The 14,339-nt window shown below is 38.7% G+C and overlaps 1 protein-coding gene across 3 annotated transcripts in view; it reads left to right on the plus strand.

The window, feature by feature from the left end:
- Positions 1-14,339, plus strand: part of TEK (TEK receptor tyrosine kinase) — a 109,222-nt gene that overhangs the window by 65,106 nt on the left and 29,777 nt on the right. For all 3 annotated transcript variants that reach the window (XM_076008789.1, XM_012764387.3, XM_076008790.1), the window contains 3 exons: positions 5,357-5,518; positions 7,281-7,415; positions 10,860-11,147. In XM_076008789.1, coding sequence (XP_075864904.1) covers positions 5,357-5,518; positions 7,281-7,415; positions 10,860-11,147 — 585 coding nt within the window. The remainder of the gene's footprint in view (positions 1-5,356; positions 5,519-7,280; positions 7,416-10,859; positions 11,148-14,339) is intronic.

The raw sequence follows: 14,339 nt of genomic DNA on the forward strand, positions 1-14,339 counted from the left end.
TTTTCCACATTCCTTGATGCACTGTGTTTCTTCTGTATTGCTAAGAAAAGTTGCTGTATCTAGACGAAACACTTTCTGACCACTGAAGTATTTTCCAGGACAATAAGCCTTTTCTAAAAAAGTTATATGCATGAAAATAGAATGAAGAGATTAAGAGGGTGATCTTTGGAGTCACACAGCCCTGGGTTTGATTTTTGTCCCTAACACCTTGTAATACTGTGTATGGCCTTGAGCAAATGAATTTAACCTCAGTCTGTCCGTATTTGTAAATGGAATTTGTTTTATGTATGTCTTAGGGCTACTGTGAAGATTTGTTAAATACATAGAATACTTGGAATTGTGTCTGGCATAACATGTCTGGTAGTGATTATATTTCATAAAAAGTTAAGCGTCATTATTGTTTTAACTTCTTATTCATTATTGTAGAGAATAATTCGAAGAATCTCTATTTCGAGGACTACTCCTTTAATATGAAGCCCAGACTATGCTATTACAATTAACATGAATGATTTTTCACATATTCAGGGCTGTGGGTATTCTTCCTGCTATTAATTAGTATTTCAAAATTCAAGTGAATCTGAGGGGATATGTGTGTATTTGTGGCTCGAGGACAAGAAATAAAGTGGAGGTAAAATGCAAGTTAACTTGGCTGGTGTACATAGCCACAACATGGAATTTTAAATTTGGAAGTTACTTATGAACCCATTTAGACAGAAGCACCTACCAGCTCTCTGCCATATATTCTAGGAAAGGCACTAGGCTAAGATGACTTGTAAGACCTACTACAATGTAAATGCTATGTAAATAGTTGTTATACTGTATCGTTCAGAGAATAATGACAAGAAAAAGTTTGTACATGCTTAGTACAGACACAATTTTTTCCCCAAATATTTTTGATCCATGGTTAGTTGATTTCATGGATGGAGAACCTACAGATACGAAGGGAGATTGTGTAAGGAAGCGCAGGTAGGAAGCACAAATTGCAGTTTTGAACCTGGATCTCCTGATTCTAGACCTAGCGCTATCTCTTCTAGACCATTTTGCTGAATCTCTTGTGTTACAGATGAGGAAATAAGATGACCAAAGTTGATTTGTATTTGGTGCACTTCATTACTTGATTAGGAATCTCTTGGGGATCCTATAGGTAACTTCTATAAATAAGATAATGTAGATACTCATTAGTTTTTGTTTGTTTTCAAAGGCCAATAATAGCAATAGCATATATGCAACCTCATAGATTTGGATTCTCTGCCCTGATAATCTATGTAAACCACCTCACAACCATTGTTATTAATATTGATTACAGGAAAAAGTTAAAATCTGTTTTATTCAGTAGAACTTTCACATGACCAAAATAATTTCTTACATCTTGCATGTCTCTTTAGAAGAAAGGAAATGATATGCAGACAAGACAAATTATCTTATTTTTAAGCTTCTTGGAATGTTTGCTACCTGTGAAAAATAGTAAGTCAAAAACCAACCATGTTGATAACATACAGAGAAGTCACTGGTTCTAATTTTTATTTTTAATGAAAGATACAACATACAACATCAATGCATAGAAGCCATCCTAAGTCATTTTGGCCTCTTTGCTGTCACATTGGCTGGTAGCCATAAAATGGAAATAGCCAGTAGGTAAATTAGTGTCTTTTATTATAGTATTTTTAAAAATAGATACTAGGCTTTACTACCAGTGCCAGTGTACAGATTGGTACAATCACTTTAGAAAACAGGTAATATGTACTTCAACGCATATGCTACCCTAGGACCTACCAATTCTACTCTTATGTACTCATTCTATTGAGCATATACCTATGTTCAAAAAAGACATTTTTAAGAATGTTCAGAGGTTTTAGTCCTAATAGCCCCAAACTGAAATTAACCCCAATGCCCATCAGCATTAGAAGAGATACATAAATTGTGGTATGATTCATGTGTTAGTTTGCTAGGGTTGCTATAATAAAGTACTACAGGATGAGTGGCTTCAGTAACAGAAATTTATCTTCTCACAATTTTGGAGGCTAGAAGTCCAAGATCAAGGTGTCAACACAATTGTTTTCTGTTTTTCTTAATTACTTTTTTAATTGATTGATTTATATATTTTTAGAGACCGGGTCTCACTCTGTTGCCCAGGCTGAAGCACAGTGGCCTGATCATAACTCAGTGTAACCACAAACTCCTGGGTTTAAGTGATTCTTCCACCTGAACCTCCTGAGTAGCTGGGACTACAAGTGTGTGCCACCATGCCCGGCTAATTTTTAAATTGTTTTGTAGAGACAGGCTCACTGTATTGCCCAGGATGGTCTCCAACTCCTGGCCTCAAGCCATCCTCCCTCCTCTGCCTCCCTAAGTGCTGGGATTACAGGCAGGAGCCACAGCACCCATCTGCAGAGTTGATTTCTTCTGAGATCTCTCTCGTTGGCCGTGAATGACTGTCTTCTCCCTGTAGTCCTCGCAGGGTCTTCCCTCTGTGCCTGTGTGTTCTGATTTAATTTTATTATAAGGATACCAATCATATTAGATTATGACCCACCCTAATGAACTCATTTTAACTTAATTACATCTTTAAAGGCCCAATCTCCAAATACAGTTATATTTTGAGGTATTGGGGGTTAAGACTTCAACATATGAATTTTGGGAGGAACACAATTCAGCCCATAAAGTCATGCAGAAGACAATTAAGCAGCATTAAAAAAGAATTCCTGCACTGATCTGGTTGAATCTTGCAGACATGATAATGAATGAAAGAAAGTATATGCTTTATGATTCTGTTTATATAAAGTTAAAGCACAGGCAATACTGATCTTCAGAGACAGAAGTCAGGATATAGTTACCTCTGGGTAAAGGATGTTGACTGGGAAATGGCACAGGGGACAAGGGTGCCTTCTGGGGGGCTGGAAATGTTCTCTATCATAATCTGGGTGGTGGTTACATGGGTGTATACATAGCTAAAGTCCTTTGAGCTAAATACACTTAAGATTTTTGCACTTCATGTTATGGATTTTAAATCTTAATAACAATATTGAGATTTAACAAATAACAAAACCTTAATAACAATGATTAGAAAAAATGATGGGTTATTAAGAGGAAGGTTTGGGAGCAATTATTTTCGCCCTTGTAAAAGTATCAGAGACTAACACTAATGGCTGTGAGAAAATGTGCGCCTGCTGGTTTAAACAAAGAGGTGGTCTCGTTTGATCATACAAGTCATTAATCATGACTTAATGAATGAATTTACTCACAACAGTGCCCTCTTTTCTGACCTAAATAAAATGTGTACCCAGTCTTACCTAACTTAGTGCTGGCATGGTCAGCCTACAGGCAGGGGATACTGATTGATTAGGCTCCTTACTGGCTTTGTTATTCTGTCTTTGGACAACTTCCTAAATCTGTATTCAGGCAGTCAATAGAATTTACTGAAGGCTGATTATGTTTCAGCTCTGTTCTAAGCACTGGAAGTAGAGCAGTGAATAGTATTGGGTGGGTGGGGAAAACTTATCATGGAGCTTACATTCCCACAGGGAGATAAACAATGAGCAAATAAGTAAAATGTATAGTTTGCTAAAATGCTGAGTGCCATAGAGAACACGGAAGTGGACGTAAGGGTAGAGAATGCCGGGGCGGGGCTGGAGGGTGACTATAACTTTAAATAGGGTAGTCAAGGCTTCCTGAGAAAATGATACTTGAACAAAGACTTGGTCATTTCTAAGGAAGGCGAATGAAAGCATCAAGACAGAGAGGAAAAGTAAGATTACCAAACGTTGCAATGTCCCCTGAAATCTGAAAAGTTCCACATTCTGTAATATATGTTCTCGGGGAGAAAAACAAAATCAGTCATGCATTTCCAAGTAGGCTGGGCTAATCGAGCCATGGAGCTCTCTGGAAATTCAGTGGACAAACATTCAGTACCTGGTAGGTGCAGGTGAACAAACCTACGTGGACTTTGCCCTGTTGTAGTTTTGAGTGCAGTGCTGTGTTTTACAAACTTTTTAATATTATCATCCCATTAAAGAGCTCTTTTAGAAATTTTATTCCCAAACTCCTTCCTATCACCATAAATTTTAGCATCACAGATATACTGTATATCTGTTTATGTACTATGGCTCTTTGGAGGGCTGCAAGCCATTGTAATATGTAAAAGTGTTTCATTCTCCAAGAACCAATTTTCACCTCCTTGGAGATGCTGTCACCACCATTGAGAATATATGGTTTTTGAGATGGGGAGATTTTTCTAGATAATCTGAGCGAGTACACTGTAATCACATCAGTCATTAAAAAGAAAAGCATAGAACCATCCTTGATAATAATCAGAAAGAGGTGTCATGGTAAAAGAAGGGTCAGAGAGATCTGAGACCTGTTGCTGTTGGCTTTGAAAGCGGAGGAAGGAGCTTTGAGCCAAGGAATGCAGGTGGTCTTTGGAAGCTGGCGAGAGCAAGGAAACAGATTCCCCAGTAAGCCTCCAGAAAGGAACACAACCTCACTATGTCTTAATTTTAGTACAGTGAGACCCATGTCTGACTTCTGACCTCCAGAACTATAAAACAATAAATTTGTGTTGTTTTAGACTGAGAGATGAATATGAATATGAATATGAATATATGGTCTAGTGGAAGACCAATATTAAATAATAACTCAAACTTACAAATAATAATTTAATAATAATTTATTATCAATATCATTAATTAATCGATACTAAATATTAATGTTAATTATTAATATAATTAATGATATTAATAATTTATTGATAATAATTTAATAATAAATGCTGAAAATGCCAACAAAGGAAAAGTAGAGGTTCTATGAAAGCATGTGACACTCCTAATGGAGGTTCTGGGGTGGATGCCTGTGAAGAAGTCACGTCCTAGCTAAAAGCTAACCAGGAGAAATACTGGGAGGTGGGACATTCCTTGCAGGAGATCGACATCCACAAAGAACCCAAAAACGAAAGGAGCTTGGTGTTTTGGTAGTTGGATGACTTCTGAAGGGTCAGTGGGACTGGCGGGTCCCACGTAAGGGGAAGAGGAGGCTGGAGGGTAGAAGGGGGCCCAGTCATGCAAGGCCTGGCAGGTCATGGTATGAATTTTGGATTTTATCCTGCATGTAGTGATAATCCACCGCAGGGGCTTGAGTTGGGGAGCCCTCATATTTTAAGGGTGCATGTTGACTGTGGATAATGGGTTGAAGGAGCAAGAGCAAAGCAGATAGCTCTGCTCTGAGCAGGTGATGTCATTGAATCTGAGCAGAGAACTCTAAGAGGACTTTGTTGGAAAAGTAAAACATGTCCTCTATTCCACCTAAGAACAACTGTCAAACAGCAAAGCCTAAATAATAATCTAATTGCTGAAACTTTATTTAGTTCTTCCAAAGCCCCTGAATGCCCCAAATGTGATCGACACTGGACACAACTTTGCCGTCATCAACATCAGCTCGGAGCCTTACTTTGGGGATGGACCAATCAAATCCAAGAAGCTTCTCTACAAACCTGTCAATCACTATGAGGCTTGGCGGCATATTCAAGGTAAGGTTTGGACAGGAGAGGCCCCAGCTGGGGATGTAGCACCAGGAAAATAATTCCCCAAATATGGAAATCTTTTCTCCCTCCTGCAACTGTCCACCTCAAGGTGGCGGACGATCCATTTCAGTGTGTTCAGGAGGGAGTGTTAAGGGGACCTCTGGCTTCTGGGGCTGACTTTCTGGAAGTCATTGTGTACTATGGGACACAGAACCAGCCTGCATCAAGCGTTTCTGTAAATATTTCCTTTCCAGGCTTTTATGGCTCTCCAGTCCTGTTTATAGTTACTCTGTCTTACCTGGCCATGGTGGTTAACACCATGATAAGGGAACAGGAAAGTCCAGGCCTGCTGGAAAGGCAGAGAGACTTAATCTGCCTAAATTCTAGGAGTGGACATTGCTGCTATGTCTAGTCATTTATTTTTTTTCTCATTTTGTGTCTTGCTCTGTCTTGTAGGCCCCTAATGCAGATTTTTGGAGGAATTTGCACCTGCAAAATTGGGGCTGTGGCAGACCAGACCTGGGGGGGGGCAGGGCGCACGTATGGGTAAAGAGAACTATGTGCCCCTACCCCAAATTCCTGGCAGAAAAAAATAAGAATTCAACACAATGTGACCAGATGTCCAAAGTTCAGGGAAACAGTTAATTTTGAAACACAAATTACAATTCTATTTGTTGCATGATGATGTAAAAGCACAATTTTTAAAAATAAAACAAAACTTGTACATTGTCAATTGACCATGCTGCTTTGATTAGGCCATTTTATAGAGAGACCTGCTACTATCATGCTTGTAGGTAACATGTCTGTAACGTCTCTGATTTCCTAAAAAGGGCCCTCTACCCACTGTATGTAGATAATTTGAGAAAGTTACAAAAAGAGGGAAGAAAAGGAGGCTTAATAACACTAGCTGACCTGGGTTCACTGAATAAAGTCATGGAATTATTACTGAGCTCTTCACATTCTCTTGTAGACTCAGACAAAATTTAAGATCTTAGTGATGTAGGCTGATTTGCTCGATTGCTTTTTTCTAATATCAATGGTGAGGTCTCTTTTTGTCATATGGTAGTAATAATCCATTGCTATTTCTGCAAGTGGACATGCGCAAAGTGATCTTCTAAGAATTGTTAAACACAGCCCAGTTTTTTTTAACCAACTAAGAATTTATCATATGTTAAGGCAAAATTTATCTTTGCACTATGCATGGAGAAACAGAAGCTGGGTAAAGCAATCGCTAAGGAGAAAAGAGGCACATAACGTTTGTTCATGAAAACTGTTCTCAAGGACTTCAGAACCCTTCATTTTAATATATGAACATTACAAATCAGTTACCTGGTCACTTTAAGTCCTAAAAGAGTCTTTTTCTCTTAAGAGCTTGAATGCAATCAGTGTGCATGAATGAATGAAAACAGTAGAAATTAGATTATTTTTCTCTAATTGAGTTTTTCCCCCTAAATCTGGTATTCCATATAGCAGGAGATTTGTGAGATTTTTTTCTACAAATGAAAAGACAAAAGCACTAGAGAAGAAATGTATAAGTGGCACAGAGATACACATATTAATATGTACATTGTAGCCAGGAAATATCCTTTCAAAAGCCTTAATTTTTCTTATGTTAGGAATGATGAGGCCTTGAAGATGGAATTGCTTCTTAGTTTCACTAAGACATATTTTTCAAAACCTAAAATTAGCTCACCTCACAGTAACAACTCTGGTTTAAAGAATATAAAAGGATGCCAACCTAAGTTTCCTGGACTTTCCCTCTTCTCAGTGACAAATGAGATTGTTACACTCAACTATTTGGAACCTCGAACAGAATACGAGCTCTGTGTGCAGCTGGCCCGTCGTGGCGAGGGCGGGGAAGGGCATCCTGGACCTGTGAGACGCTTCACAACAGCTTCTATCGGTCAGTGGAAGCCAACAGGCTCTTATTCACGAGCTGGGTGGGAGGGGGAGGAAGGGGAAAGAGGAAGGAAGACCAGGAAGGGTGGTGGTGGGTAAGAGGGTGGGTGGGGATGGAGGTGGCAGGCGTTTGCTTTTGAATGGGTGGGAAAGTGACAGGAAGGCCAGAAACTTGGAGCCAAACCATTCCTTTATTTGGTCTGAAGTCCTGGTCTGCCTCCCTGGGGGAGGGGGTCTGCAGCAACCCATGAGGACAGAGAAGGAAGCAGATGAGCCTTCAGGAAGGCAGGGACATCCCTGAGGACTTGGGATTTACTTAGCAGCCACTGTCCTGAGCCTGGGCACCTGCATTTTACCACCAGCATCCTGTTTCCATCTGAAGGGCCCAGGCCAGGCTCTTGTCGCAGACATATTTCAGAAACCCCAGTTTATTTATTTTTAAAAATAATTTCTAATTTTTCAAAGTAATTCATGCACGCAGTGAAAACATCAAATAGAACGAAAGGCTTTTATCTAAAGAACAGCGTCCCCTCGCTGCGCCCCACTTCCTATAGACAGCCGCTGTCGTCTCCTTGAGCCGTTTCTTACAAGAGTCACCTCCAGGATTCTAAATCGGGTAGTTCCCAAACATGAGTGTCTATCAGGGGCACCTGGAGAGCTTGTTAAAACCGATTGCTGGGTCAGTGCTTTATAGTCTTAGGTTCATATATATTTAATTCATATTACCTTCTAGGATAAGCAGTATCATCTTCCCCATTTGCAGATTGAAAAGTAGAATTTCAGAGTGGTTAATAACTTGCCCATGGTGATGCATGTTATGGCCCCATAGCCAATTATTATTATTGTTGTTGTTATTTTATCTAGGATCCCAAAGGCACTATTTTCTTATCCCAATTCATAAATTTTCCTATTTTTTAGTCCATTTACTAAAGGCAGAAGGATCTGAAATGATTTAGTGAGGAAACTAGGGAGAATATCTAGATCCTCTTCTGCAGGGATTATGCACCCGTAGCGGAGACACCCTTTCTCCAACCACCCACCTGGTTTTCATCTGACCGGCAGCATCCTTTACCATAGGGAACCCACAGCTACTGTGGGGCTTGCAGAAGCTTGTACAAGTAAGAATTGGCTTCCTGGGGACCCTCCAGGATGTGAATACAAAATATAAAGTCAGAAACTATACATTAATTAGAGGCTAAAGGGACCTCTATAACTACGCTCACAGGGACCCCCGCTGCTGCATCAGGTTGCTGCTAAAAGGCAGGTTCGTTCCCCCTCAGGTCCGTGTTGATGAGTCAAAGGGGGAGGTCGCAATCTGACTCGAATGGAAAGTATTTATGGGGCAGAACATAAAACACTTCACAGCCCCACACCCTACTGTCTTCAACTCTCAGAATATGTTCCAGCCAGGATGTATTCAGAGGTCTCTTGGAATATTTCAAAGTAGTTCTCAGCGGTGGGCGGGAAGGGAATTCTCAAAGGTTCTTCTTTTCCCATCGTTCGAATTTTGCTGAAGTTTGTTTTTTAATTCATCTGGCAGTTGCATTATTCGTGTGTGTTGACTGAGGTGTGGTGAAGGCCAGCGAGAGCAGGAGGGGAGGGAAGAGCACACATTCTGAACGCACTGCAGAAAGAGGGCAGACGGGTAAAGGGAGGGAAAAAGGGAAATGACCATTTATAAAGTTACTTCTCTATACCTGGCACAGGATGAGGAGGTTTACATGCATCCTCCAAAACAGCAGCTCTCCTTTTCTGCTTCACTGTAAACCTGCCTAACCACACTGGGCAGCTCATTTTGGAACCTAGACTTTAGAGTTTAGTCAGAGGAGTTGACATCAACACTCTCAATTTGCCAAGGTTATGGAGAAAGGAGCATTAAGACCTTTATTTAGCATGATGCCAAACAAATGCATGCCTGATTGCTGGTTCCTACTAGACTGAGGGCAGTCAGACCGGGCTGGTGGGACTGACTTCCCAGAAGATGGAAACAGACCCTTCCTCTCATGTCTAACAAAGAGTTAGAACAGCATTTCTCAACTTTTTAAAAAAACTTTATTGCTTGCCCCCAAGGAGCTTTTTTAGATACCTTTGTCCTAATGGATTCTCCTCCCAGCCTCCATGAAATTTTAATATGACAAGACATACTCTATATCTGTTTGTGTATTATGATCTTTTGTAAACCATTACAATAATCTAAAATTTTCTCATACCCCAAGAACCAATTTTTTACCCCCTAAGGGTAGTAATGCCCCCATTGGAAATGCATAAATTAGAGGATCCCTATCCTGTGTTTTTGAAGGGTTTTATATCTGGAATAAAAAAGTCACTTTACTATTATTAACTGAAAAGTCAAATTCCTCCTTTGTCCATTGACATATGACAAGAGAAAAGAAGGAAGAGAGGGAGGGAAGACACTAATGTTAATAGAGCCCCTAACACCTTCCAAGCATTTCACATCCATTTTCTCATTTATTCCTCCTAAGTCTGGAAGATGGGTATTTTAATTGCATCTTACAGGTGAACTTGGAGAGAATATGAATCTGCCCAAGGTGTGAAACTAAAGCACATGTTCCTGTTTCTCTCATTTTAAAACCCATATTGTTTCTATTCAGCGAGGTCTCGTGGATGATTATGGCCAGGCAGCATGTGATAGTAGCAGATACCTTGATGTGATCAGAGCAGTGCTAGGCATAGCCCAGCCACCACAGCTGTATGATGTCTGAAAGTCTTCTTGCTAAGGGGAAGTAACCCTGAAATTGCTTTAAAATGTATTGCTCAAAATGGCAACAGAAACGGTACATACTCACCCACAATTCCACAAGCTCAGCAAATTCACTGTTTTCATTTTTATCAGTTTCCTTCCTATCTGTCACCATTGTAGACCTGACTTTTACCAAGCTACAATCAGCACTCTTTCTCATGTACTATAAATATTTTGATTGGGCTTCCATACTTTTCCTAGTTATCTATTTTAATCCACTCACTGGCTACATCATAATTTATTAAAGTATTTTCTTATTTTGAGTATTTAGAGGTTTCTTCCAATTGTTTGCTAATATAAATAATGTTGTAATAAACATCTTCGTGCACATAGCTTTTTCTCGTCCTCTGGAGTATTTCTTTAGGATAAAACCCTGGTATTCAGATATTAGGCCCAAAGTATATAATCATTTCTAGGGCTCTTGGTAAATACTTCCAAGTTGTTTTCCAATGGGGTTGTACTCCTATACTAAAATTACTCAAACTAAATATGAAAAGTGTTTTAAAGATTTGCTATTTAGGGAGAGAAAAAAGTGTCATATGGCTGCTAGCTTGTGTTTCTGTGATAGCTTCTGAAGCTACATATTGTTCTGGAAGCCAAGGTTATTCTTTAAAGTTGCCCTTTGGGGCTAACATTACCTCCACCTGCACCCTACAGAGAAATAATGATCTGTCTGATTTCTCCTAGGACTCCCTCCTCCAAGAGGTCTCAATCTCCTACCAAAAAGTCAGACCACTCTAAATTTGACCTGGCAACCAATATTTCCAAGCTCAGAAGATGATTTTTATGTGGAAGTGGAAAGGAGGTCTGTGCAAGTAAAAAGTGATCAGCAGAATATTAAAGTGCCAGGCAACTTGACTTCGGTGCTACTTAACAACTTACACCCCCGGGAGCAGTACATAGTCCGAGCCAGAGTGAACACCAAGGCTCAGGGGGAATGGAGTGAAGACCTCACCGCCTGGACTCTCAGCGACAGTAAGTGACACATAATGCCCCAGCCTCACCTGGAAAACATGTGGCTATTGCCATTTGGACTTAGCTACCATCATTCAAGACTATTTCTTAGAAATCATAAAAGGAAGTTGGTTGTGAGTGGAAGCTAATTAGTGTCTGTACCTAATCATTTTAATAACCTGTAATATATCAGAAAGCCCCATATATTCGGATTTGCAATAATTCAAGCAGGATTGTACTAAAATTTACCTTTCCTTGGTATGGAGTTGTTTGTTAAGTAAATTAGTAATGAATAAGGTTTTCTAAGGCTTAATCAGTTATAAGACAGTTTTTAAGGATTATCATGTATCTACATGTACACAGATGTTGATTAATTACAGATGGGTCTTTCTTAGTCTTAAAAGCCAAATAACTTTGCTTGAAAACGCTTTATAACAGACCATTTTTGGAGTTAATATATATGTCAGAGAGTAATATAACCAATCTTTTTTCAAAATATTCTGCATTTTAGGCTTTTCTCTATTTCTGATTGGTCATTAAAATTAGAACTTTATAGATTTATTCGTGGTATTGAAATTTTTTTCATCATTAAGCAGAGAGTTCTCATTTGATTCACTGACATTAGAACAGTGTGCATTTTGGGAGCCCTTGGAAAGATGAGCTACTTCTTGACCATGCCAGCTACCACTTAAGTCAGGATCACAGGATCTCTCACCAAGCCCCCAGATCTGAGGCTGTCCTCTGCATCTGGCCTCCACCTTCTCAGTGACAGGGGTAGAAGTGTTTTTCCAGCCACTCTTCTGTATCAGTGCCTTGTGAAATTCTGAACTGTTTTGTCAATGTTTAGACATTCTTCATCTTATATATGTTTTAATTCTGTGAAATTTACAAGTTACAGAATAGTGCAGAGAGTAACACAGCAAACATCTACATTCCTACTACCCAGAATTAACAACCATTAACATTTTGTCATATTTGCTTCCAGCATTTTTTTGTTGACTTATGGACGTAGTAACAATACGGATGTATAGAAATCCCCTTTGATCGTCATCCCTACTCTATTTCTGTTCCCCTCTTCCCAAAGATGACTGAAATTATGAGTTTGTTATGTATCTTTCCATTCAATGTTGTATAATTTGAATATATATATCCATAAGTATACATAAGCATACATATCATTCTTTTGTTGAATTAACATTGTGATTTTTATCTATCCATATTTATTTAGATCTGATGCATGCCTTTTAGACTTCTGTATAATATTCTATCTTATGAATATATCATGTCATTTATCCATTCCCTTTTAGATGGACAGCTAGGTAGTTTTCATTTTTTTACTATCATGAACAAAAAATGCAGTGGTTATCCTTATGCATGTCTGTGTGTGTGTAGGTGTGAGCTTTTCTAGGGAGCGTGTCCAGAAGTGGAACTCATGGCTATTTCTCTCTCAAGTGGCCATTCTATGTGCACTACAACCAGGAGTGCATGAGAGTGCTATTCCTTATCCCCCTCTCTGTATATATCTTTTCCCTACATCTATATCACTTGATAATGTCAGACTTTTTTATTTTTGCCCATCTCAAAAGCAAAAATAGTACTTTCATTAATTTCAATTTTCATTGCCTTGATCACTAGCAATGTTGAGCATCTTTTTCTATGTTAATGGGTCTTTTAGTTTCCCTCTTTTTTTGATATACTTTTTGATATACTTTGCCCATTTGTTATAGATTTTCTCTTATTTGTCAAATTTGTTTATATAATCTGGATATTAATCTTGCTATATATAGTTCAAATATATTCTCCTAATTCCTTTATTGTAACCTTGTATTGTAACCTTGTTTGTGGTGGCTTTTGTCCCATAGACACTTTACATTTTGATGCAGTCATACCTATTGATATTTGCCATTATGATCTTTATTTTTTGTGTTTTGGAATGACCATCCCAAGGTCATTAATATATTTTCTACATCTTTTCTAGTAGTTTTAGTGTTTTGCATATTTAGATCTTTAAGATATAGGAATGATATTTTGGGGTATGGTGCTTTTTAATATTTTCAGTCTTATTTATTTACATATGACAAGTCAGTGGTCCCAATGCCATGTATTGAATACTGCCCCTGGTGACTTGCAATGCTTTCTGTATCATGTGCCAAGTTCTCATATTCATTTTGGATCTATTTCTGGACTCTCTGTTCCCTTCCATCAATTTGTGTGTGTTCTTATACCATTTCTAGCCTGTTTATAGATTTGTGAAATGTCTTGATAACAGTAGTGTGAATAACTACTTTCTTTTTCAAAATTGTCTTAGGTGTTCACTCACTATTCTATATTTTATCCTCATTAGAATTATACACTGTTGAAATCACACTCATTTTTGTTTATAGAATTAAACAAAAACTAGCAGTCACTGAAGGTGACTTGCTGTGGGTGACTGTATGGAGTTTGACAGAGGTTTATGCTGGTAGGGTGGTAGGGATGTGAGATTGGCAGGGTAGGAGTTCCTTCCTACAGAGTCAAGAATTAGGGGAAGGAGGATGTGAATAAGGAATGTTTCAATTTTAACTGAAAATATTTGTTGTTATGCTGTGTTGTCATTGGCAGATCTTGCATATCAGTTGTTCAGAAGTGAAATTAATGCTTCTAGTTATCAAGTTTGTGTCAGTTTCCAGCCTACCAGTTCCATCTGGTCCCAGTGTAGGATATGGAATGAATTAAATTTCTCATATGGCCCCCAAAATATGTAAAAAAATAATATATGTGCATAATGTTTTCTTGTATAAAAACATTTATATGTAGAATATTTGATCGTTAAAATGACTTTATGAAGAGAGTAGGGTAAGAATTATCATCACATTTAGCAGATGACGAACCTGAGACCCAGAGGAGGGTAAGTGACTTGCCCAAAGTTATGAATCTGGTTGAGGGTTTAGGATTCTAACCCACATTTCAGTTCTTTCCCCTGTCCCCCCAAACCATACTACAAATATCTTCCATTTGTCTCTTTGGATTGGCAACCAGCTGCTTCCAAACAACTTCAGTTATTAGAGAAATTCCTTTAGTAGTGATATCCCACTTCTAAATTAAGGGCTAATTAGTGTTTCCTAAAGTGCTTTATAATCTATGTTAGAGTCACCTGGGGAAGCTGTTAAAATGTAAATTGCTGGCCCCAGATCCACTGAATCTAAATCAGAGGTCCCTTGAGCTATCCCTAAG

Source organism: Microcebus murinus, chromosome 12 (genome assembly GCF_040939455.1).
Source record: "Microcebus murinus isolate Inina chromosome 12, M.murinus_Inina_mat1.0, whole genome shotgun sequence".
Lineage (NCBI taxonomy): Eukaryota > Metazoa > Chordata > Mammalia > Primates > Cheirogaleidae > Microcebus > Microcebus murinus.